At 34.4% G+C, this 27,933-nt stretch overlaps 1 protein-coding gene across 1 annotated transcript; it reads right to left on the bottom strand.

Moving 5' to 3' along the window:
* Positions 1-468: 468 nt before the first annotated feature.
* Positions 469-20,142, bottom strand: C901. Its single transcript, XM_073972307.1, has 8 exons — positions 19,968-20,142; positions 10,707-10,872; positions 10,253-10,391; positions 2,249-2,407; positions 1,955-2,146; positions 1,807-1,867; positions 1,610-1,740; positions 469-1,408 (listed from the first exon to the last, which is right to left on the bottom strand). Exons 2-8 carry the CDS (start codon positions 10,818-10,820, stop codon positions 609-611), a joined length of 1,596 nt encoding a protein of 531 aa, XP_073828408.1. The 5' UTR covers positions 10,821-10,872; positions 19,968-20,142; the 3' UTR covers positions 469-608.
* Between the last annotated feature and the right edge of the window lie 7,791 nt (positions 20,143-27,933).

The raw sequence follows: 27,933 nt of genomic DNA on the forward strand, positions 1-27,933 counted from the left end.
CCCCTGGTAACAAAACACTTTTCAACGGTGGCAAAATACCCCTCAGTAATGTTGGCGGCATTTCCTGAGTATTTCAGCCATGTAAAACTTCTCTACAAAAGTGGTGTCTTAGACTCAGCAATAAACTGTAGGTCCAATATCATTGAGCTAATATGAATCGGGGTGCACTCATGGATATGAGAGAAATCTCCCTTGTCCCTTATAGGATGTTTGTGGAACAATTATGTATTATGTTCACAAATACATCGTAAAATATGTACCAAGTCATACCGGTAAGCATTTTCTAATTATTTATTAGTTAAAGTCTTTGCTAAGTATTGCTGTTACATACATCCTAAAAGTATGCAACATGTCATAGCGATAATCATTTTAGAATTGTTCTTTGGTGAAAGTCTTTGCTAAGTAATTACTGCCAGCAGGTGGTGTTGTTGCTTAAGACAAAGCATTGGAAATAAAAGCCAATAAACGGACCTTTAACGGTTTAATTTTATTTTTTAATATTATCTTAAAATTATTATAAATTATATTAAATAAATAAATTTAAATAAATATTGACTAAATAAAGTAATTAACATTCATATATTCTTATTTTAAATATCTGTTAATAACTATTTATCATCCTCATCCTCTTCATCATCATCGGTCTCTTCTTCATCATCTTCGTATTCACAGTCTTCATCGTTATCATCCTCAGTACATTCTTCATCATCTTCTTCCTCTTCTTCTACCTTCGATTGCTGAGTTGTGACCGCTTTCACAGACGATACCTTGGTTGTTTTATCCACAAATGTGGGTTGATGTTGTTCCTCTTCTAGACGACTTAGAGGTGACATTGTGGTTGACGAAGTTTGTACTTTATTGCTTTGATTTTTGGTGGCCTTTAAAGTGTCTTTGATAGAGTCCTTTTGGGGCAGCAACATATTTGTGCTAGCCGTACCAATGATATCGGAGCCGGATATATTTATTAAACTTTCAAATTTATAGGGGAATTTGGAATGACTTCCCAAGTTTGGGGTACTTGGGGTAACTACAGTTATGGGTGTAGATGTTGTTGGTTTTGTTTTAAGTTTATCAGGTTTCTCTGTGGCATTGAATTTGCCATCTTTATTTTGCAGCGGGTAAGCCAATGGTTTTGTGGTTGTAGATTCAGTTTGTGTTTGATTTGCTTTCTTGATAAGATTATCAGTTATATCGTCATCGACATGATGCTCTTCCCAATCCAATGGGGGTGGCGGTGTTATTCTGGGTGCTGCTGTTGAAGTCAACATAAATTCATCCACAATTTCACAATTTTTACCCAAATAACCTTGGCGACATTGACAATGGTAGCTGCCATCTTCTTTAGTTAAAGAAATGCATTTTCCACCATTTTCACAAGTATTTGGATTTTCTTTGCAATAGGTAAGAGCTGGGAATGAAAGAGCAAAGGAAGTATTTAATATGCAATAAAATTTTATTTTGTTGCAAAGCTCCTAAAAAGAGGCATTACACATAATATAGGATTTGTTTCATAATTATAGGGACCTTAAATCAAACTTAGTAAATCTTTATGTTTTGTGTTGCATACTATTAGGAGTCTCAAACTTAATTTTTATTAAAACCCGCTTACCTTCATCACACAGAATGCCACCCCAGCCTGGCTTACAATTACACTCCCATGGTTTTTCACAATCACCATTCACACAGCCTGGATAGGGGAAGCATTGGTCACACTTGGGACCAGTCCAGCCCACTTTGCAGCTAAAATTAAAACAATTTTATATAACTCAAAATTTCCCACAAGACCAAAAAATCGTTACCACATACCGACATTCTCCGGGTTTCTTACAATAGCCATGTTGTTTATGGCAGTCTGCTGCACAAATGGCTATTTAAAGACAAAAAACAAAAACATTCACAAATTATCACTGAAATGTACCCCCAATTAAGACCAACTAAACAACAACAAACTTACGCATTTGACACAATAGACCCGTATATCCCGGTAGACAATGGCATTCCAAAGGTTTGTTGCAAGTACCATGTTGACAACCCGGCAGAACAGCACAATCACTGCAATTACGTCCAGCCCAGCCAATACGACAACGACACTCGCCTGGTGCCTCACAATAGCCACGTGTATTATGGCAACCCTCACGACATGAGGCTAAATATGAGTGTGTGTAAGAATGGAAATACCAAAATATACCCAAAGTGTAAAATAATTAACATTCCATCTGGTGGTTGGTTCATTGGTAGAAATACCTACGTTCAGTGCAGAATAGTCCATCCCAGCCAGGACGGCAAATGCATTCGAATGGTTTGGTGCAGTCACCATGCTGACAACCGGGTAATGGAATGCATTTATCGCATAATTCTCCTGTGTAGCCAATGCGACAACGGCACTCGCCAGGACGTTGACAATAGCCTGGGGGGAAGAAAACAAGAACAGAGGAAGACGAAAAGATGAGAATGTTGACGCTTAACCAAAAGTGATCAGAGATTGAAGCATTTATTGTTCAGATAGGAAATATATTAAGTGGCAGAGAGGGAAAGGTATGCAATCAACAATTTCCAGATGGAAGAGATACCAACTGAGAGCATAAAAGTATGCAGCGGACTTTTATCAGCCACAAGAAATCTTGTTTCTAAACAAATATTAAAAAAAAATCCAAGATTATTAAAAAAATATTTTTTTAAAAAAATCCACTATTATTGAAAAAAAAAATATTTTTTTTAAAAAAAAATCCACTATTATTGAAAAAATATTTTTTTAAAAAAAAATCCACTATTATTGAAAAAATATTTTTTAAAAAATCCACGATTATATATTTTTTGAAAAATCCACGATTATTGAATATTTTATAAAAACTGTTTTTTCAAAATTGTCTGGCTTAATCCCATTGTTGTTGTTTTAATATTTTAAAACAACTATTTTATTAGTGGAAAAGATTTGGCATTGTTCGCCAAGGGGTAAGGCAGGGAATACTATAGTTTCGATCCACGCCACTGGATCTCATCAGTTCCCTTGTTTCTTGTTTGTGGATATTCTCCACCGAAGTTATTTTTCAATAACTTCTTCAACAAGAAACTTTTTATACCCAAACATCAATCGTCAGCTCGAAGTATAAAGGTAAGCAAAGAAAAAAGTTCAATGAGAAGTTTTTCCTTGGCAAACTCATACAACTCCGACGAAAGTGTCTGCGAAAACAATTCAAACCTCTTCCACTTGTATGTGTCGTCGAATTTCGACAAATGCACACACCAAAATTTGGTTGGTCTGCTTTACAGCAAAAACAACACACGTCGTGCCAGTGTCTTCAATTTGAAGCATTGTGGCGTGTTTTTTATTGGGATAGCGTTTGCAATTTTGTTTTTTCAAAATTGTCTGGCTTAATCCCATTGTTGTTGTTTTAATATTTTAAAACAACTATTTTATTAGTGGAAAAGATTTGGCATTGTTCGCCAAGGGGTAAGGCAGGGAATACTATAGTTTCGATCCACGCCACTGGATCTCATCAGTTCCCTTGTTTGAAGACACTGGCACGACGTGTGTTGTTTTTGCTGTAAAGCAGACCAACCAAATTTTGGTGTGTGCATTTGTCGAAATTCGACGACACATACAAGTGGAAGAGGTTTGAATTGTTTTCGCAGACACTTTCGTCGGAGTTGTATGAGGTTGCCAAGGAAAAACTTCTCATTGAACTTTTTTCTTTGCTTACCTTTATACTTCGAGCTGACGATTGATGTTTGGGTATAAAAAGTTTCTTGTTGAAGAAGTTATTGAAAAATAACTTCGGTGGAGAATATCCACAAACAAGAAACAAGGGAACTGATGAGATCCAGTGGCGTGGATCGAAACTATAGTATTCCCTGCCTTACCCCTTGGCGAACAATGCCAAATCTTTTCCACTAATAAAATAGTTGTTTTAAAATATTAAAACAACAACAATGGGATTAAGCCAGACAATTTTGAAAAAACAAAATTGCAAACGCTATCCCAATAAAAAACACGCCACAATGCTTCAAATTTTATAAAAACTCCACGATTATTAAAAAATATTTTATAAAAACTCCACGATTATTAAAAAATATTTTATAAAAACTCCACGATTATTAAACAATATTTTATAAAAACACCACGATTATTAAAAAATATTTTTTTAAAAAATCCAAAATATTGAAAAAAATATTTTTTAAAAAATCCACGAATATTGAAAAAAATATCTTTTAAAAAATCCAGGAATATTGAAAAAATATTTTTCAAAGAATCCACGAATTTTTTAAAAACCCAAGATTATTAAAAAAAAATATTTTTTAAAAAATCCACGAATATTGAAAAAATATCTTTTAAAAAATCCAGGAATATTGAAAAAATATTTTTCAAAGAATCAACGAATTTTTTAAAAACACACGATTATTGAAAAAAAATATTTTTTAAAAAATCTACGAATATTGAAAAAATATTTCTTTAAATCCAAGATTATTGATTTAAAATATTTAATTATATATTGCATAAAAACTATTTAAAAATAATTTTTTTAATCCAAGATAATACAATATTTTTTTTTTTTGGTAAACCCACGATTGTTGAAAACATATTTATTAAAAATTCACAATTATTGAAAAAAATATATTTTTGTTAAATCCACAATTATTGAAAAATGTGTTTTTAAATCCACGATTATTGAAAAATATTTTCTTTAAGAAATCCAAGATTATTGACAAACTATTTTTTAAAAAATCCACGATTATTGACAAAATCTTTTTTTAAAATTTTTAAAATTATTTATTAACAAATCAACGATTATTAAAAAAAAATATTTTTAAAAATCCACGTTTATTAAAAAAATATTTTTAAAAAAACCACGAGCTTTGAAAAAAGACTTTTTTTTTAAAAAATATTTTTTTTAAACCATTATTATAGAAAAAAATATTTTTAAAAATTCCATGATTATTGAAAAATTATTATTTTAATAACCATGTTTATTGGAAAAATATTTTTTAAAATCTACGATTATTATTTTTTTAAGTCCCCGATTATTGAAAAAATATTTTTTTAAAATCCACGATTATTGAGAAAATAATTTTTAAAAAATCAACTATTATTAAAAATATTGTTAAAAGAATCCGCAATTATTGAAAAAATATTTTTAAAAAATTCCACGATTATTGAAAAAATATTTTTTAAAAAATCCACGATTATTGAATAAATATTTATAAAAACACGATTATTGAAAAAATATTTTTAGAAAATACACGGTTATTGAAAAAATATTTTTTAAAAAATCCACTATTATTTAAAAAAAAATATTTTTTAAAATATCCACGAATATTTAAAAAAATATTTAAAAAAAATATTTTTTAAAAATTCCATGATTATTGAAAATTTATTATTTAAATATAGATGTTTATTAAAGAAATATTTTTTAAAAATGCACGATTATTACTTTTTTTTAATCTCTTATTATTGAAAAAATATTTTTTAAAATCTACGATTATTGAAAAAATATTTTTTAAAATCTACGATTATTGAAAAAATATTTTCTAAAATCAACGATTATTGAAAAAATATTTTTTTAAAAAATCCACTATTATTAAAAAAATATTTATTAAAAAATCCCCGATTATTAAAAAAATATTTATTAAAAAATCCACGATTATTGAAAAAATATTCTTTAAAAAATCCACGATTATTGAAAAAACATTTTTTTAAACAAAGCACGATTATTGAAAAAATATTAAAAAAAACACGATTATTGAAAAAGATTTTTTTTACAAAATACACGATTATTTAAAAAAATATTTTTTTTAAAAAATTCACGATTATTGAAAAAAAATATTTTTTAAAAAGTCCACCATTATTGAAAAAATGTTTTTTAAAAAATCCACTATTATTGAAAAAATATTTTTTACAAAAACCAGATTATTGAAAAAACTTTTTTTTTAACCAAAAACACGATTATTAAAAATATTTTTGAAAAAAAAAACACGGTTATTGCAACAGATTTTTTTAAAAAATACACGATTATTGAAAAAAAATATTTTTTTTTAAATCCACCATTATTGAAAAAAATCATTAAAAAATCCACGAATAGTGAAAAAATATTTAATAAAAAATCCACGAGTAGTGAAAAAATATTTAATAAAAAATCCATGATTATTGTAAAAATAATTTTTGAAAATACACGATTATTGAAAAAATATTTTTTAAAATCCAGGATTATTGAGAAAATATTTTTTAAAATCCACGATTATTTAAAAAATATTTTTTAAAATCCACGATTATTGAAAAAATATTTTTTAAAATCCACGATTATTGAAAAAATATTTTTTTAAAAAAATCCAAGATAATTGAAAAAATATTTTTAAAAAAAAAAAATTTTGAAAAATATTTTTTTGAAAAAATATTTTTTAAAATCCAGGATTATTGAGAAAATATTTTTTAAAATCCACGATTATTGAAAAAATATTTTTTAAAATCCACGATTATTGAAAAAATATTTTTTAAAATCCACGATTATTGAAAAAATATTTTTTTAAAAAAATCCAAGATTATTGAAAAAATATTTTTTAAAAAATCCACGATTAATGAAAAAATATTTTTTAAAAAATCCACGATTATTGAAAAAAATATTTTTTAAAAAATCCACGAAAATTGAAAAAAATATTTTTTAAAAAAATCCACGATAATTGAAAAAATATTTTTTAAAAAATCCACGATTATTGAAAAAATATTTTTTAAAAAATCCACGATTATTGAAAAAATATTTTTTAAAAAATCCACGATTATTGAAAAAATATTTTTTAAAAAATCCACGATTATTGAAAAAATATTTTTTAAAAAATCCACGATTATTAAAAAAATATTTTTTAAAAAATCCACGATTATTGAAAAAATATTTTTTAAAAAATCCACGATTATTGAAAAAATATTTTTTAAAAAATCCACGATTATTGAAAAAATATTTTTTAAAAAATCCACGATTGTTGAAAAAATATTTTTTAAAAAATCCACGATTGTTGAAAAAATATTTTTTAAAAAATCCACGATTATTGAAAAAGATTTTTTTTACAAAATACCCGATTATGGAAAAAAATATTTTATTTAAAAAATCCACGATTATTGAGAAAAATATTTTATTTAAAAAATCCACGATTATTGAGAAAAATATTTTTTTAACAAATCCACGATTATTGAAAAAATATTTTTTAAAAAATCCACGATTATTGAAAAAATATTTTTTAAAAAATCCACGATTATTGAAAAAATATTTTTTAAAAAATCCACGATTATTGAAAAAATATTTTTTAAAAAATCCACGATTATTGAAAAAATATTTTTTAAAAAATCCACGATTATTGAAAAAATATTTTTTAAAAAATCCACGATTATTGAAAAAATATTTTTTAAAAAATCCACGATTATTGAAAAAATATTTTTTAAAAAATCCACGATTATTGAAAAAATATTTTTTAAAAATTCCACTATTATTGAAAAAATATTTTTAAAAAATTCACGATTATTGAAAAAATATTTTTAAAAAATCCACGATTATTGAAAAAATATTTTTAAAAAATCCACGATTATTGAAAAAATATTTTTTAAAAAATCAACGATTATTGAAAAAATATTTTTTAAAAAATCCACGATTATTGAAAAAATATTTTTAAAAAATCCACGATTATTGAAAAAATATTTTTTAAAAAATCCACGATTATTGAAAAAATATTTTTTAAAAAATCAACGATTATTGAAAAAATATTTTTTAAAAAATCCACGATTATTGAAAAAGTATTTTTTAAAAAATCCACGATAATTGAAAAATATTTTTTAAAAAACCCAAGATTATTAAAAAATATTTTTAAAAAAAACCACGATTATTAAAAAAATATTTTTAAAAAATCCACGATTATTAAAAAAATATTTTTAAAAAAATCCACGATTATTAAAAAAATATTTTTAAAAAAATCCACGATTATTAAAAAATATTTTTAAAAAAATCAACGATTATTAAAAAAAATATTTTTAAAAAAATCTACGATTATTAAAAAAATATTTTTAAAAAAATCCACGATTATTAAAAAAAATATTTTTAAAAAAATCCACGATTATTAAAAAAATATTTTTAAAAAAATCCACGATTATTAAAAAAATATTTTTAAAAAAATCCACGTTTATTAAAAAAATATTTTTAAAAAAATCCACAATTATTAAAAAAATATTTTTAAAAAAATCCAGGATTATTGAAAAAATATTTTTAAAAAGATCCACGATTATTAAAAAATATTTTAAAAAAAATCCACGATTATTAAAAAAATATTTTTAAAAAAATCCTTGATTATTAAAAAAATATTAAAAAAAAAATAATATTTTTCAAAAAATCCACGATTATTAAAAAAATATTTTTTAAAAAAATCTGCTTATATTGAGAAAAAATTTTTTAAAAAATCTGCGATTTCTGAGAAAATATGTTTTAAAAAATCTGCGATTATTGAGAAAACATTTTGTAAAACAATCACGAGTATTGAGAAAATATTTTTTAAAAATTGCACGATTATTGAAAAATCCACGATTATTGAAAAAATATTTTTTTAAAAATCCACGATTATTAAAAAAATATTTTTTCAAAAATCCACGATTATTGAAAAAATATTTTTTTAAAAAATCCACGATTATTAAAAAAATTTAAAAAAATCCGCGATAATAGAAAAAATATTTTTTGAGAAGTCCACGATTATTGAAAAAATATTTTTTAAAAAGTCCACGATTATTGAAAAGATATTTTTTAAAAAGTCCACTATTATTAAAAAAATCCGCGATAATTGAAAAAATATTTTTTTGAAAATACACGATTATTGAACAAATGTCCACGATTATTGAAAATATATACGATTATTGAAAAAATATTTTTTAAAAAGTCCACGATTATTGAAAAAATATTTTTTAAAATGTCCACGATTATTAAAAAAATATTTTTTAAAAAGTCCACGATTATTGAAAAAATATTTTTTAAAATGTCCACGATTATTGAAAAAATCCACTATTATTGAAAAAATATTTTTTTAAATGTCCACGATTATTGAAAAAAACCACGATTATTGAAAAAAAATATTATTAAAAAAACACGATTATTGAAAAAAAAAATATTATTAAAAAAACCACGATTATTGAAAAAATATTATTTAAAAAACCACGATTATTGAAAAAAAATATTATATAAAAAAACCACGATTATTGAAAAAAATATTTTTTAAAAAATCCACGATTATTAAAAAATATTTTTTAAAAAATCCACGATTATTAAAAAATATTTTTTTAAAAAATCCACGATGGTAGATAATATATTTTTTAATAAAGTAGAAAAAATCATAATTATTGAAAAATATTTTTTTAAAAAATCCACGATGGTAGATAATATATTTTTTAATAAAGTAAAAAAATCATAATTATTGAAAAATATTCTTTAAAAAATCCACGATTATTGAAAAATATCCACTTTTCCAAAAATCCATTATTATTAATAAAACTAGCGGACCCGGCGAACTTCGTCTCGCTATTAAGGAATAAAATTTCATACAAACACTCAATTTTCGATTTTTCCAATTTTACGACTTTTCCAGAGAGATTTTCCAAAATTTTCTTCCGTAAAGACCTTCTCCTCGAAAATACGAATAACTGACAAAAAATTTTACAGAAATCGGCCTAGCCGTTCTCATTTTATGAATTACTATACATTTTTTACACCATTTTTATATATATAGATATATATTTTTTTTTTAAATCAAGAGTAATGAACAATATGTTTGAAAAAATCCACTATTATAAAAATAATAAATTCACGATTATTGAAAAACGTTTTTTAAAAATTCCACGTTTATTAAAAAAATATTTTTTTTTAATTCCACGATGATGGATTTTTTTTTTAAATTTATTGAAATAATATTTTTTAATCCACGAGTTTTCCAGTGCAGTTTAATTTTTCCATGCCTGTCCTTTCTATTTGCTGCACTTAAAGATTGCTTCTTATCAATTTTCTATGACTTTAGGTTTAGCCTGATGTTATGGACGTTTAATTATGTGTTTTGTGTTGCATTGAAACTGCATTGGACACTTTACACTTTTTTGCATCTTAGGTAGATGGCGTCATAGAGAAAGGGAAATTGATGGACACTACACCACATAATGGCTAGGAGAATGTGGTCTCCTTATGGTTTCGTGCCATTGTTACTGCTGCCACTATTTTTATTGTTGTTGTTGTTTGGCACTTACCATTCATGGGATCACAACCTTTGCGACACATAGGCACTTGACATAAATCTCCCTGCCATCCTGGTAGGCATTTAACATCGCCCTTATCATCGCAAATATAATGAGAATTGGCTTTTTGCTTTTGGGCCTTTTCACAAGCCTGTTGGAAAAGAAAACAAAAAAAATGGAAAACAGAAAATGAGGTAGAAGTTGAAGTGAAAAATAAGAACAATGACCACAAGGTATATTATGCTGATACATGCATCGGAGGGTGGGGTGGGAGGGTTCTAAAGAGCCTTGTGATATGCTTTTGGCCTAAAACCTTAGACTAACCTTATCATTGATGTACGATAATGCGGTCTTTTGTCTTTTTTTTTTTTGGTTTGTGGTGTTAGTGGAGATAGGAGGAGGATGAGATGCGATGGAATGGGAGGGAATGTAAAAAGGTGTCACAATATTTTGCTTTTTAACTTACCCTTTGTTTCCATAAAGGAACATTTGCTTTGGTATATTTAGTGTCATAATTTTGTACTATTGGCATTAAAATTGCCAATATTGCCAAAAACAACACTTCGGTTGACTTGGACATGCTTTATGGATCTGCTTATCGGACTTTTGCTTGCTATTCACTGCATTTATTACTTAAGGTAAAAGAGAAGACAAAGAAGAAGAGAGATGAATGAACATAAATTTTTCAACAGCAAAACGGTAGAACGACCAACTAGCGGGACGGCAAAATATTTGAACAAATTTAAAATTTAGAAATAATGCAGATTGGGTTATGAGGGACGAACAGTTTTGTTAAAGGTTTTTTATTTCAATAGTGTATCGGAGTAGTGTCAATATATTACGAGTGGACTCCGTGGTACAGATTTTCGGCTTTGACAGTATGATCAGACAGCTACTGACTTCTTATATATATTTTTCGCGTCGGAAAAAATGTATGACATTGCCTTCCATGCTCCTTTCATGGGTGTAGTAGGTCCGAATGTACATATAGTAGTGTTAATTTTAGAATCCGGGCTTGTCGTGTATCCTGGAGAACTGTTCGGCGACACGTGCTTATTGGCCCTGCCTTCTGGAGCAGACTGCTGGACAAAACATTACACAGTCCTTCCACACTTATCATACGCATATTTACCAAGGATACGAGAGTATAGAGGACGGCCAATGTATTTCCTCACTAACCTCTAGGTTGTGCAGAAGTACGAGAATAACCCTCCCTCCTAAGTAAGATGAACTTCTATATAAAAAAATTTCTCAAAGTTAGGAGAACGACCAAAGAGGCAACATGAACAGTCGCAGATGGAAAGCATTAGTCATTGACATATCCGTTCCTGATGAGAAACTCTGTAAAAATAGTCGACTACAGCTTGGACACGAACAACAATTGCTTAACCGGAGTCGCCAGTAGTTCAAACTTCTTTGCAGTGAAATTTAGTTGTGGGCGAGGGCAACTTACCGGTACTTGATGCTATTTAGTTAAGCAGACAATAGACACTTCTCAACATTACCATGGAGAGTGTCCGTTTTTATAACATCAGTATTGTGGCTACATACACTTTGTCACGATCGTTAATGGACCCAAATTGAAATAATAGTTTTAGACCCCACATAAATATGTTAAGACTAAATCTGTTTCAGATTTAGTCCAAGCCATTTCCATTCATCAATCTATCTGGCTGGTCCAAACATCGCAACTCAAATAGAGTCGGGAAATTGACTAAGTCCGCAACTTCCTACGGGTACTTCCACAAAAAGGTTAATGATTTTTCCCTAAGTGCAATATAAGGGTTTTTCGTGAGTGGTTTTTAAATTTTCAACCATGTATTTTTTCGAAGGCAGGTCAATACGGAGGTCTTCTATTCTATAGAAACCTCCTACGGAGGTCTTCTATATTATAGAAACCTCCTACGGAGGTCTTCTATTCTATAGAAACCTCCCACGGAGGTCTTCTACTCTATAGAAACCTCCCACGGAGGTCTTCTATTCTATAGAAACCTCCTACGGAGGTCTTCTATTCTATAGAAACCTCCTACGGAGGTCTTCTATTCTATAGAAACCTCCTACGGAGGTCTTCTATTCTATAGAAACCTCCTACGGAGGTCTTCTATTCTATAGAAACCTCCTACGGAGGTCTTCTATTCTATAGAAACCTCCTACGGAGGTCTTCTATTCTATAGAAACCTCCTACGGAGGTCTTCTATTCTATAGAAACCTCCTACGGAGGTCTTCTATTCTATAGAAACCTCCTACGGAGGTCTTCTATTCTATAGAAACCTCCTACGGAGGTCTTCTATTCTATAGAAACCTCCTACGGAGGTCTTCTATTCTATAGAAACCTCCTACGGAGGTCTTCTATTCTATAGAAACCTCCTACGGAGGTCTTCTATTCTATAGAAACCTCCTACGGAGGTCTTCTATTCTATAGAAACCTCCTACGGAGGTCTTCTATTCTATAGAAACCTCCTAGGTTGTGCGGAAGTACGAGAATAACCCTCCCTCCTAAGTAAGATGAACTTCTATATAAAAAAATCTCTCAAGGTTAGGAGAACGACAAAAGAGGCAACATGAACAGTCGCAGATGGAAAGCATTAGTCATTGACATATCCGTTCCTGATGAGAAACTCTGTAAAAATAGTCGACAACACAGCTTGGACAAGAACAACAATTGCTTAACCGGAGTCGCCAGTAGTTCAAACTTCTTTGCAGTGAAATTTAGTTGTGGGCGAGGGCAACTTACCCGTACTTGATGCTATTTAGTTAAGCAGACAATAGACACTTCTCAACATTACCATGGAGAGTGTCCGTTTCTAGAAACCTCCTATGGTGGTCATCTATTCTATAGAAACCTCCTACGGAGGTCTTCTATTCTATAGAAACCTCCTACGGAGGTCTTCTATTCTATAGAAACCTCCTACGGAGGTCTTCTATTCTATAGAAACCTCCTACGGAGGTCTTCTATTCTATAGAAACCTCCTACGGAGGTCTTCTATTCTATAGAAACCTCCTACGGAGGTCTTCTATTCTATAGAAACCTCCTACGGAAGTCTTCTATTCTATAGAAACCTCCTACGGAGGTCTTCTATTCTATAGAAACCTTCTACGGAGGTCTTCTATTCTATAGAAACCACCTACGGAGGTCTTCTATTCTACGGAGGTCTTCTATTCTATAGAACCGTCCAACCGAGGTCTTCTATTCTATAGAAACCTCCTACGGGGGTCTTCTATTCTATAGAAAACTCCTACGGAGGTCTTCTATTCTATAGAATCGTCCAACCGAGGTCTTCTATTCTATAGAAACCTCCTACGGAGGTCTTCTATTCTATAGAAACCTCCTACAGAGGTCTTCTATTCTATAGAATCGTCCAACCGAGGTCTTCTATTCTATAGAAACCTCCTACGGAGGTCTTCTATTCTATAGAATCGTCCATCCGAGGTCTTCTATTCTAAAGATGCCTCCTAGGGAGGACTTGTATTATACAGAAGACTCTTTTCCATAGAATCCTCGTACCGAGGTCTTCTTTTCTATAGAAGTCTCCTACAGATGTCTTCTATTTGGTAAAACTAAGGTGGTTCTTCTACTTTTTTCCGCCTGGGATCCCCATCTACCCCTAAAATTTCCTGACGGTCCGATGTAGATAGACCCTGTAGCGTGATTAAAAAAAAAATTAAAAAATGGAATATTTTACCGACTATTGCGACGTCTCCGTTGTTTGAGCACCTACGTCAATCTGCTTTACATCATTCGAAAGGTGACATTTTCTACTTGCATAGGTGTTATTTGCTTTGGACGGCTACCAGCCAGAGCTGTGATACTCGATATTAGAATTTAAATCTCAAAAATGAAAACTTGGGTTGGATTAGCGACTTTTGCGATATCTCGGTTGTTCTATTCGTGCTAATAGAAGCGTCCCCTGAATATTATCCAAGTATCACCAACATCTTTTTCTTCCCCTCCCGGACCTCCATCAACCCAACAAATTTCGTGACGATTACGACGTGATTACAAGCTTACGATGGATATATGGATAAACGGGCCGACGGAGGGACGGATGGACGCTACACACAGGACAAGTTGAAGCTCGATCAATATCGCCGCATATTGAATCTTTAGAGCTTTTCTGAGCATTTCATGCCTTTAGAATTCATAAACTGGACATAATATGGTTTGAATATGGACTATATTTGTCCACTGTTTCGGGTACCTCCTACACTAAATTTTGGATAAATTCCAGTTCAAAACCTTCAAAATTATTAAAATGACGCGTACTTTACATGGGGCGTTATATGGGGGCTATACCAAAAGGTGGACATATATAAGCCAACTTTGGTAGGAATGTTTTTTGGCCTCTGGAGACACAAAATACCAAATTACAACCAATTCGGTGGTAAAATGGGACAAATATCTTAAAAATTCCTTAAAACGACGACGCGTCACGCGTCATTTTGTATGGGGGCTATACGAAAGCGTGGACCTACATAGTCAATACCAAAAGGCCTACGTACATATAATAGATTTTCCCAAAATTTCATCCAGCTGCGTCAATCCGTTCAATATGTATATAGTTTGTGGGGTCTACAATGATTATTTCGAGTAGTTACAAACGGAATGACAAACTTAATATACCTCTATCCTATGGTGGAGGGTATAAAAAACATGGTAGTTAGCAGTACCAGATTTGAGCATCTCGATATTCATAAGGGCACCTGGTTGTCGCCAGATCAAAGAACAAGAAATCAAATTGATCACGTTGTGATAGATGGAAGACATTCATCGAGCGTGTTAGATGTACGATCGTTTCAAGGTGCAAACATAGACTCGGACCACTAAATTGTTGCAACAAAGGTACGTACCAGATTAAACGTAGCAAACAAAGTGCGATCAGACACAACACGGAAGTTGGACATCGGTAAGCTGCAATCACAACATTTAGCCACAGCCTATACCACTGGCCCAATTGCTTAAGAGCAGAACACATTGTCAGTTTTAAATGTCGATATTTTGCAATTATCGATTACTGTCCAACCGTCCAGCAACCACAAAAGATTTTGCGGTTGTATGCTGAATGACAAAATTGAACGGCCACACTAGCAAGCAACAACAAAGCTGCATTAAAAACTGACAATGTGTACCCAGCTTTAATCAAAGCACTTCTCGTCCCGATAACATACCAGGACAATGGCAAAACCTTGCCCACACCATGCAAAAAGCCGCAAAATCAGTATTTGGATACCAGAGACCTCCACCATGGAATCCATGGTATGATCAGGAGTGTACGTACAATCAGTAGCAACGCGTAGCGCACGAGAGAGGTATCGGGAGAAAAGGAGAGAGGAGAAACGTCTTTTCTGCAGGAAAAAAGAAGGATGGAAAAGAGGGAGTGTGAACAAATCGAGATGTACAGGAGACAGAATGAAGTCCGAAAATCCTACCAAAGAGTGAAACATCAAACTGATGGCTTTGGCACTGGCACACCCTCCGGTAGAGACCAGCAAGGTAATCTGGTAACAGATACAGATAGCGTGCTCAGGATATGGAAGGAACATTTCTCCAATCTCCAATATCCAATAGTAGCGAAGACGATGATACCACAGGTCCAATCCCAGAAGATGGTATAAAATGTATACCGCCCGGCCAAGATGAGGTAAAAATAGCAATCAACCGGCTGAAGAATAATAAAGCAGCAGGAGCCGATGGCTTACCAGCCGAGCTGTTTAAACCAGGAGGCGACGCGCTGATAAGGTGTATGCATCAGCTAGTTAGCACCATCTGGCAGGAAGAACGCGTACCCGACGATTGCAACCTAAGCATTCTATGTCCCGTCCACAAGAAAGGAGATAAGACTGTATGCTCCAACTATAGGGGCATAAGTATTCTCCCTATTGCCTATAAGATAGTGTCAGGGATATTGTGCGAAGGACTAAAGCCAATGGTCATCGAAATAATTGGACCATACCAATGTGGCTTTAGACCTAACAAGTCCACCATTGACCAGATATTTACCCTGCGGCAAATCCTAGAGAAGACCCTAGAGATGCAGATCGACACATTTCACCTTTTTGTCGATTATAAAGCAGCCTTCGACTGTCCCCTCCGATCAAAGGTATTCCACGCAATGTCTGAATTTGGTATCCCCGCAAAGCTCATCCGGCTTTGTAAGATGACTCTAACTGATACTAGGTCCTCAGTTAAAATTGGAAAGAACCTCTCCGAAGAATTTTGTACCAAAAGAGGTTTCAGACAAGGAGACAGCCTTTCGTGTGACCTATTCAAGATTTTGCTGGAAAAGGTAATACGAGAATCAAATGTCAAAAGAAATGGCACAATTTACACCAATAGCCACATGTTACTTGCTTATGCTGATGATATAGACATCATGAGACGATCAGTAATAGAAGTAACCGATACCTTTATGAAGGTCGAAGGAGGATATGGTAAAGTGGGTCAGGCGGTAAATGGCGAGAAGACCAAGTTGATGGTGTCGAAGCGCAATGCGTCCATTGAGCTCGGACCAACTGTTGAAGTTGGTTCCCATAATTTGATGGTTGTAGGACTTTGTATACCTCGGCACCGCCATAAACAACAAACGACATCAGTTGTGAAGAGCACGATATCTGGAGAGCACGAATCTCTAACTGATCAATCGATTTGATCCAAAATTCGGCCTTCGTCATATTTTATCCAAATTTAGTTTCAGTTCAAAGATGGGCACACAGCTTCCGGTACTTTCCCCCAGTATTAAACAAGTAAAAAAGTATCAGTCGGCTTTACCGACAGAAATATACCCTCAGCCTGTGTATATTGAAACAATTTTTCCCAAAATACGTATGCATTTAGGAGGTTTTAAAACTTTTGGGCGTTTGAACCGACAAAAATATTGATTAGGATTAAAGATCAAAAGTTTTGCGGAGGATATACTAAAAGGAATGGATCGACATTGACCGTTGTGGAAGTGGATCTCCAGCCACAACATATGGTTCCATAGGGGGTTTTACACTATTCGGGCTGTTTGCTCAAGAAGTATGGACTTGAACCTGATCTATATCTGGTAGATATATTCGGATGTGTAAAGTGTAGACCAATTCGGCCACCCCCTTCAAGAGTTACCGTACGAACAATTTTTCCGAAAAATTTTGAACATTTGTGGGGTAGGTACCTGAAGGAGTCGACCGATATGGCTTATCTTCAAACTTAAACTATGTTTGGACAAAATATTACTAAGGCCATATTTTGGACCGAATAGGAAGATCCGTTTAAGAGTTATCTTGCGCTCCAACCACCTCACACGGTGTCATAGGGGTTTTTTGCCACTTTCGTGCTATTTTCTCAGGAAGTACGGACTTGCCCTCGATGAAACTTGTACCGTCGTATAGAGGGCAGTGAATACAAGTTGTTAACACAAAAATCAAAGCGATTCGAGAGATGGCCCTAAACTGAACTTCTCCGAAATTTTGTGTGGCAGGTACCCGACGGAGTGGACCTATTGAGACCATATTGGAACCTCATATTACTTTGGTAGAAAGTTTACGCTATACAAATTATGGACTAAATCGGTCACTCCCTTCAAGAGTAATCGTGCGCACAAATTTTCCGAACATTTCCGAACTCTTGTGGGGGAGGTACCGGAATTAGTGGACCGATGTAGCTCATCTTCGAACTTAAACTAAGTTTGGGCAAAAAATTACGAAAGCCAACATTTGAACCGAATCGGTTCATCCGTTCGAGAGTTATCGTGCGCTCCAGCCAGCAGGACAGACAGACAGACGGACGGACATTGCTAGATCGACTCAAAATTGCCTGAAACACATTTCGTCCAAACATACTTGGGGTCTAAAACCATTATTTCGATGAGGCACATTTTCATCGTATCAAAGTGTATATACCCTCGTTAGCCTAAAGGCTGAGGGTATAAAAATGTCACTAAAACGGTATACACGATTTCTCTTGAACGTGGCAACCAATTTGGTCCAATCTTTGCATCTCCTAATATTTTGTCCACGTATTTAAGTATATGTTGGAAGATCCTTTGGAAATGTATACCGATGCTGTTAGTAGTGGTCCTGTTTACAGCGATATTATGTTTTCCATGGACAAGTCCATGCTTCCTGGCAAACTGTTCCAAAAGTTATACGATGTATGACGAAGTTTCAATTCCAGCTGAAGGTATATCTCTGTCGACAAAGCCGACTGATACTTTTTTACTTGTTTGGTATAGAAATTTATATTACTCGTAGGATGTTTGGTATTGAAAATGGACTATTTCGGTCCACTTTTTGATATAGTCCCCATAGAACGGTATCTCCCGAGTTTCGGGGTTTTTTTTTTTGAAGGTGTTAGACTTAATGTCTCACCGAAATGGCTGAAATTTGGTATTTAGTCTTCGTGAGGGTACACAATTTTAAACATTAAATTTGTCGGTACAGGCCCAAGTCTTCATATAGCCCCCATAGAACGGTACCTCCCGATTTTCGGTATTTTAAAAGTTGTGTCCTCAATATATATAAGGTATAGGTCCACGCCTTCGTATAGCCCCCATAGAACAGTATCTCCCGATTTTTTAACATTTGGTATATAGTCTTCGTTGAGGGTACAAAACTTTCCGCCTGACATTTGTCGGTACAAGTCCACGCCTTCATATAGCAACCATAGAACCGTTCCCCCGATTTTCCGAGTGTTGAAGGTTTTATCCTCATTAGCACACCGAAACACCTAAAATTCGGTATAGTTCCACGCCTTCATATAGCCCCATAGAAGGGTCCATGTTCTGGAAAGAACAACAATGGTGTGGCATGGTGACTCTTTTAAAGGGAGTCTTTGATATTCTGAGATATTCTGTTCCTTTCCTTTCGTAAACGAAAGGAAACTAATTGTTCCAATTTACTTTAATAACTTCGTGGTGGAGAGTTCGGCCCAACCGAACTTGACGCCTTGTTGTTTCTATTAAACTATCGCTTTTCATCAACATCGTAGCTCCCGCCAACATCTGAATCTTTCAGTTTATTTCATAAAAAACATAAATTTATTCTATTACATAATTCTCTCTGCATAATTTATTCACATTATCAAATTGGTTTATAACAAAAATAAATATTAAAATTTATTCGCATATTCACCAAAAATTGGCAATCAACTTCACAGATATTGGCACTATTGAAATCTTTTTATATAGAGATTCACCACATTCATCAATATCAAACTTAAATTGATTAATTTATTTCATGTTATAATTTCCGAATATATTTGTTGTTAGATTTCACTATTTTGTATGGTTTTTTAATAAACTCTTTGAATATGTTTCGATTTTGAAAAGAAATTTTGTGGTGGGAGAAAAAGTTAACACACTTAATTCCAGTGACAATTAGCTTCTTGTTATTATGTCTCATTTTCTTCACACACAGTACAGTAGAACTTCGATACACAGCACTTTGAACGAATTTGTTTTTATGGTTACTTAGGAAAACCACAATTGCTAAAATGATTCATAACGTTTTACACGTAAGGCATTATTTGGTTTATTGTAAGCGCATTTAACTGTATTTTATTGTCATACTGGCCATTATTGCCACTGAAAATATTTTCACTTTGTATCGAATATTTTTTTTTTGTTTTTCGTTTTTTTTTTTCTCAAAGACTCCCATACTGGTCTTTTTGTTATTGAAAATGCCATTACGTTAGTGGAATATTTAATTTTTTGTTTCTTTCAATAAATATACAAATCCGACAACCTCTTACTTTTTAAACAGAATTACAACAACAAAAGGAAAACCCCACACACTGGAAAAAGAAATGCAACAAAAATTGTCCACAACTTTATTTTTGTAACACCCGCTTTATATTGATTTTCTTGCTTTGATCACTTTCCGTTACCATGAACTTGACTTAAAGCCGGTCTTAACAAAACTAAAGCCACCGTCTTGGCCTAACCGTTTACTAGCTTACCAATAGTGGTAGCCCATGCCAGAGAGTCAAAGAGAATGCGAGAGAGAATTCTTTGATATTGGTCATATTTAGGTCAAACGGTTTTTCTTTGTAAAGAGTCGTTACCAAAGAAAGATGTAGAAATTCAAGAGTAAAGAAAGAAATGGCCAGGGATGGGAATTTTGAATTAAATTGCCAAACATAAAAAATTGTCTAAGAAAAAATTAAAATCGGCAATTGGTATTGGATAAAAAGTGAAATCTTAGCATCTATATCAATAGTTCTATACAACAGATGACTTCCTAAGAAGGCATCAATACCATAGAAGATTTCCATAAGACGCTTTTATAGAATTGAAAAACTTCAAAGGAAGCTTCTATAGAATAGAAGACCTCCATAGGAGTCTTCTATAGAATAGAAGACCTCCATAGCAGTCTTCTATAGAATAGAAGACCTCCATAGGAGTCTTCTATAGAATAGAAGACCTCCATAGGAGACTTCTATAGAATAGAAGACCTCCATAGGAGGCTTCTATAGAATAAAATAGCTCCGTAGGAGGCTTCTATAAAATAGAAGAGCTCCGTAGGAGGCTTCTATAGAATAGAAGAGCTCTGTAGGAGGCTTCTATAGAATAGAAGAGCTCTGTAGGAGGCTTTTATAGAATAAAAGAGCTCCGTATTAGGCTTCAATAGAATAGAAGAGCTCCGTAGGAGGCTTCTATAGAATAAAAGAGCTCCGTACGAGGCTTCTATAGAATAGAAGAGCTCCGTAGGAGGCTTCTATAGAAAAGAAGAGCTCCTTAGGAGCCTTCTATGGACAGGAAGAGCTCCGTATTAGGCTTCTATAGAACAGAAGAGCTCCGTAGGAGGCTTCTATAGAATAAAATAACTCCGTAGGAGGCTTCTATAAAATAGAAGAGCTCCGTAGGAGGCTTCTATAGAATAGAAGAGCTCCGTAGGAGGCTTCTATAGAATAAAAGAACTCCGTAGGAGGCTTCTATAGAATAGAAGAGCTCCGTAGGAGGCTTCTATAGAATAGAAGAACTCTGTAGGAGGCTTCTATATAATAGAAGACCCCCGTAGGGGGCTTTTATAGAACAGAAGACATCCGTAGGAGGCTTCTATAGAATAGATGAGCTCCATAGGAGTCTTCTATAGAATAGAAGACCTCCATAGGAGGCTCCTATAGAATAGAAGACCTCCGTAGGAGGCTTCTATAGAATAGAAGAACTTCGTAGGCGGCTTATATAGAATAAAAGAGCTCCGTAGGAGGCTTCTATAGAATAGAAGAGCTCCGTAGGAGGCTTCCATAGAATAGAAGAGCTCCGTAGGAGTCTTCTATAGAATAGAAGAGCTCCGTAGGAGCCTTTTATGGATTAGAAGAGCTCCGTATGAGGCTTCTATAGAATAGGAGAGCTCCTTATGAGGCTTCTATAAAGTAGAAGAGCTCTGTAGGAGGCTTCTATCGAATAGAAGACCCCCTAAGGGGGCTTTTTAGAACAGAAGACATCCCTAGGAGGCTTCTATAGAATAGAAGACCTATAGAAGACCTCAGTAGGAGGATTCTATAGAATAGACGACCTCCATAGGAGGCTTCTATAGAATAAACGACCTCCGTAGGAGGCTTCTATAGAATAGAAGACCTCCGTAGGAGCCTTCTATGTACTAGAATACCTCCGTAGGGGGCCTCTATAGAATAGAAGAGCTCCGTAGGAGGCTTCTATAGAATAGAAGAGCTCCGTAGGAGGCTTCTATAGAATAGAAGAGCTCCGTAGGAGGCTTCTATAGAATAGAAGAGCTCCGTAGGAGGCTTCTATAGAATAGAAGAGCTCCGTAGGACGCTTCTATAGAATAGAAGAGCTCCTTACGAGGCTTCTGTGGACTAGAAGGGCTCCGTATTAGGCTTCTATAGAATAGAAGAGCTCCGTAGGAGGCTTCTATAGAATAGAAGACCTCCGTAGGAGGCTTCTATAGAATAGAAGACCTCCGTAGGAGGCTTCTATAGAATAGAAGACCTCCGTAGGAGGCTTCTATAGAATAGAAGACCTCCGTAGGAGGCTTCTATAGAATAGAAGACCTCCGTAGGAGGCTTCTATAGAATAGAAGACCTCCGTAGGAGGCTTCTATAGAATAGAAGACCTCCGTAGGAGGCTTCTATAGAATAGAAGACCTCCGTAGGAGGCTTCTATAGAATAGAAGACCTCCGTAGGAGGCTTCTATAGAATAGAAGACCTCCGTAGGAGGCTTCTATAGAATAGAAGACCTCCGTAGGAGGCTTCTATAGAATAGAAGACCTCCGTAGGAGGCTTCTATAGAATAGAAGACCTCCGTAGGAGGCTTCTATAGAATAGAAGACCTCCGTAGGAGGCTTCTATAGAATAGAAGACCTCCGTAGGAGGCTTCTATAGAATAGAAGACCTCCGTAGGAGGCTTCTATAGAATAGAAGACCTCCGTAGGAGGCTTCTATAGAATAGAAGACCTCCGTAGGAGGCTTCTATAGAATAGAAGACCTCCGTAGGAGGCTTCTATAGAATAGAAGACCTCCGTAGGAGGCTTCTATAGAATAGAAGACCTCCGTAGGAGGCTTCTATAGAATAGAAGACCTCCGTAGGAGGCTTCTATAGAATAGAAGACCTCCGTAGGAGGCTTCTATAGAATAGAAGACCTCCGTAGGAGGCTTCTATAGAATAGAAGACCTCCGTAGGAGGCTTCTATAGAATAGAAGACCTCCGTAGGAGGCTTCTATAGAATAGAAGACCTCCGTAGGAGGCTTCTATAGAATAGAAGACCTCCGTAGGAGGCTTCTATAGAATAGAAGACCTCCGTAGGAGGCTTCTATAGAATAGAAGACCTCCGTAGGAGGCTTCTATAGAATAGAAGACCTCCGTAGGAGGCTTCTATAGAATAGAAGACCTCCGTAGGAGGCTTCTATAGAATAGAAGACCTCCGTAGGAGGCTTCTATAGAATAGAAGACCTCCGTAGGAGGCTTCTATAGAATAGAAGAACTCTGTAGGAGGCTTCTATAGAATAGAAGACCTCCGTAGGAGGCTTCTATAGAATAGAAGAACTCCGTAGGAGGCTTCTATAGAATAGAAGACCTCCGTAGGAGGCTTCTATAGAATAGAAGAACTCCGTAGGAGGCTTCTATAGAATAGAAGACCTCCGTAGGAGGCTTCTATAGAATAGAAGACCTCCGTAGGAGGCTTCTATAGAATAGAAGACCTCCGTAGGAGGCTTCTATAGAATAGAAGACCTCCGTAGGAGGCTTCTATAGAATAGAAGACCTCCGTAGGAGGCTTCTATAGAATAGAAGACCTCCGTAGGAGGCTTCTATAGAATAGAAGACCTCCGTAGGAGGCTTCTATAGAATAGAAGACCTCCGTAGGAGGCTTCTATAGAATAGAAGACCTCCGTAGGAGGCTTCTATAGAATAGAAGACCTCCGTAGGAGGCTTCTATAGAATAGAAGACCTCCGTAGGAGGCTTCTATAGAATAGAAGACCTCCGTAGGAGGCTTCTATAGAATAGAAGACCTCCGTAGGAGGCTTCTATAGAATAGAAGACCTCCGTAGGAGGCTTCTATAGAATAGAAGACCTCCGTAGGAGGCTTCTATAGAATAGAAGAACTCCGTAGGAGGCTTCTATAGAATAGAAGAACTCCGTAGGAGGCTTCTATAGAATAGAAGAACTCCGTAGGAGGCTTCTATAGAATAGAAGAACTCCGTAGGAGGCTTCTATAGAATAGAAGAACTCCGTAGGAGGCTTCTATAGAATAGAAGAACTCCGTAGGAGGCTTCTATAGAATAGAAGACCTCCGTAGGAGGCTTCTATAGAATAGAAGAACTCCGTAGGAGGCTTCTATAGAATAGAAGACCTCCGTAGGAGGCTTCTATAGAATAGAAGAACTCCGTAGGAGGCTTCTATAGAATAGAAGACCTACGTAGGAGCCTTCTATGGACTAGAAGAGCTCCGTAGGAGGCTTCTAGAGAATTATTCGTTATAAAAACGTTCCACCAACCAAACGCGTGTTTTGCTTCATGTTCCTATAATAGAATTCTACAGTAGAATTTGTTGCGATGCTTCCTGTTCCAATGAATTAAAATTCCCATCTCTGTAATTATGTGGTAAGTCAAGCGGGTGTATGTGTGTTTGTGTTTCTTGACCGCTTCTTGGTACGTTTGCGCCAATTGTTTGTTCGTGACTATGTCATTTACCTAATGCCTCGTATGTTTATGAACAATCATCGCGTAATATATTATTAAAGAAAAAACTATTGGGTCAATGTGAACAATGCTTAATTAAATTTGTTAAATTTAAATTTTGAAAAAAAAAGTGCAGGTCAATGACCAATGCTCAAGTGAAAATTTGTGGCTAGTCATCAATCACAGAAGTTATTACCTTACGTGATATGCACATATTTATGTACAAATATTTATTATGTCGTTTGCAACATTCGGAAATATTTTATTTTGGTGTTCAAGCATGTTTCGGTACGTCCACAATGGGCATGATAAAGTTTCTGAAGTGTTACAAAACCCCTATATAAATCAGAAAGCTCTCAGAGTCCCGTGGCAACATACAATTCACAGCCCCTAGTGAGTTTGCTTATTTTCTTCATATCGCAGAATGAATCAGGGACTTAGCCCAAAATAAAAAAACATCTTTTGCAAATAAAATATACAAAAAATGTCTAAAAAAATACCCCATATATTTTGTACCCCAGCCTCGAATTAGCCCTGTCCGTACGTCTGTCGGGCTGGCACACACGACAAATATATAGCAATTTCGATGTTGGGCCATATCGATCGGTTCACAACTTCAGGTACCAAAATACCAGCTCTCGAATAGTTTAGACACTTTTGCAAGAGGAAGTACTCGGCGCCCCAATTTCGACGGTGTAATTGTTTTTCGAGGGCTAGTCCATACTTTCTGAGATAATTACCAAAAAAACTGTAAAAATCCAAATTTACATCAAATTCGAACGTTCAAAAATATTGGCTTAAGTTCAATTTGAGACCCATTCGCTGATAAATTTGTATACCCTAAACCATAAGATGGGTAGACCCTATAAAGTATACATGTATATTCTGGATCAGGATAAAATTCGAAATAACGACGTCCGGCCGTCCATCTGTATGTTGAAATCAAGATACATTTCGCATTATAATTTGGTACAGAAGTTACTGCTACTCCTAGAATGTTCAATATTGAAAATCGGTCAACGGTTTGATATAGCCCCATACAACGGTACCTCGCAATTTTCGGTATTTTGAAGGTTTTAACCTTATTATCACACCGAAATGGCTGAAATTTGGTATTTAGTCTTCGTTGGGGTATACAACTTTTAACCTGAAATGTGTCGGAATAGGTCCATATCTTCTTATAGCCCCCATAGAACGGTACCTCCTGATTTTCTGTATTTTGAAGGCTGTGGCCTCAACATCTCACCGAGAAGTTCGGTATCTGGTCTTCCTTGGGGTTACAAACCTTTCCCCCAGAAATTTTTCAGTATAGGTCTACATTTTGATATAGCCTCCACAGAACTTCAACACCCGATTTTCGGTATTTTGAAGGTTTTAACCAAATTTTCTCACCGAAATTACTAAAATTCGGTGTCAGGTCTTGGGGCTAGAAATCTTTCCCCCAGAAATTTGTCAGAACGGTATATCCTCATGTTCGGCATTTTTGATAATTTTAGCCTCATAATCACACCAATTTACTTTAAATTTCGTATTAGGTATTCATTGGGAACATAAAACTTTCCCGTAGAAATTTCTTGCTACAGGTCCACGTTTTGATATGGCCCCCATAAAACGGCTATTCCAGAAATTTGTTGCTACAGGTCCATGTTTTGATATAGTCCCATATAAAGTATCTCCAGATTTTCGGTATTTTGAGGGTTTTAGCAAAATTTTTTGACTCAACTAGCTGAAATCTCACATTTGAGGTTCCCAATGACCAAGAAATTTCTTCACTAAAAATTATGAAGATGGGTCCACGTTTTGCTATAGGATCCATATAATGGTACCTCCCGATTTAAAATATTGTAGCTTAATTTTTTGACCGAATTAGCTGAAATTTGATATTTGAGGTTCCCTTTGGAAAAGAACTTTCTCCACAAAAAATGTTTAAGATAGATCCACGTTTTGGTATATCCCCCATATAACGGTACCTCCCGATTTAAGGTATCCTGAGAAGTTTAACTACACTTTCCGTCTAAATTGGTCATAAAAGTTCTGCACCGAAAATGGTGGAGATAGGTCCACGTTTTCGTATAGACCCCATATAACAGAACCTTCCGATTTAAAGCATTTTAGCTACAGTTTTTCACCGTATTAGCTGAAATTTGATATTTGAGGTTCTCAATAACCAAGAAACTTCTCCACTAAAAATTTACAAGATAGGTCCACGGTTTGGTATAGCCCCCATATAAAGGTAACTCCCGATTAAAGGTATTGTGGGGACTTTAGCTACATTTTTTGACCGAACTAGCTGTAAATTGACATTTGAGGCTGTCAGTGGTCCTGAAACTTCCACACCAAAAATCGCCAATATAGGTCTATATTTCGGAATAGTCCTCATATAACGGTGCTCTCGATTTTCGGTATTTTGACGATTGTAGCTACAATTTTTAACCAAACTAGCTGTCATTTGACACTTGAGATTCTCAGTAGCCCTGAAACTTTCCCACCAAAAAGCGTCAACATAGGTCCATATTTTGCAATAGTCCCCATATAACAGTACTCCCAATTTTCGGTATATTGGGGATTTTAGCAACAATTTTTAACCGAACTAGCTGTAATTCGAAACTTGAGGTTTTCAGTGGGCACGAAACTTCTCCATCAAAAATCGTTCACATAGGTCCATGTTTTGGTATACCCCCCATATATTGATACCTCCCGATTTAAGGCATTGTGGGGACTTTAGCTAAATTTATTGACCGAACTAGCTGCAATTTGACACTTGAGGTTTTCAGTGGTCCTAAAACTTCACCACCAAAAATCGTCGACATAGGTCCATGTTTTGGTATAGGCCCCATATAATGATATCTCCCGATTTAAGGCATTGTGGGGACTTTAGCTAAATTTATTGACCGAACTAGCTGATTCTTATTATATGGCCTAGCCAACGCAATCGCTGCATCTCGATACGTTTAACTATATTGATGTCGTTGTATAGCAGATACAGCTCGTGGTTCATACGACGTCGATATTCACCGTCAACGCAGATTGGTCGATAGGTAGATCTTTCGAAGAATTTTTCACTCAAATACGCCTTATCTGCTTGCGCAAGTACCCATGCTTCGGAACCATACATCAGCACGGGAAGTATCAGTGTTTTGTAAAGCGTTATTTTTGTTTGACGAGTTGTGGCTTTGCTTTTAAAGTGCTTACTTAAGCCAAAGTAGCATATGTTGGCTAAAACAATTCTTCTTTTTATTTCACAACTAATGTCGTTTGTTGTGTTTACGGCGGTGCCAAGGTAGAATAAGTCTTTTACTACCTCAAAATTATAGGAACCAACTTCAGCAGTTGGTCCGATCTTAATGGACGCATTGTGCGTCGACACCATCAGCTTGGTCTTCTCGCCGCTTGCCGCCAGACCCATTTTAGCAGATTCTCCTTCGACCTTCATAAAGGTATCGGTTACTTCTTTTACTGATCGTCCCATGATGTCTATATCATCAGCATAAGCAAGTAACGTGTGGCAATTGGTGTAGATTGTGCCACTTCTTTTGAGGCTTGCCTCTCGTATAACCTTTTCTAGCAGCATGTTGAAA

Source organism: Musca autumnalis, unplaced genomic scaffold, assembly GCF_047663935.1.
Source record: "Musca autumnalis isolate F117 unplaced genomic scaffold, ASM4766393v1 scaffold_3, whole genome shotgun sequence".
Classification (NCBI taxonomy): Eukaryota; Metazoa; Arthropoda; class Insecta; order Diptera; family Muscidae; genus Musca; species Musca autumnalis.

Excerpts from the sequence above, each read along its gene's own strand:
- C901 (XM_073972307.1), bottom strand. The coding sequence starts at position 10,820 with ATGTCCAAGTCAACCGAAGTGTTGTTTTTGGCAATATTGGCAATTTTA. Across the intron at positions 1,868-1,954 it reads GGGTCTATTGTGTCAAATGC|CCATTTGTGCAGCAGACTGC; the intron begins GTAAGTTTGTTG and ends GTCTTTAAATAG. Across the intron at positions 1,409-1,609 it reads TGGCATTCTGTGTGATGAAG|CTCTTACCTATTGCAAAGAA; the intron begins GTAAGCGGGTTT and ends TTTCATTCCCAG.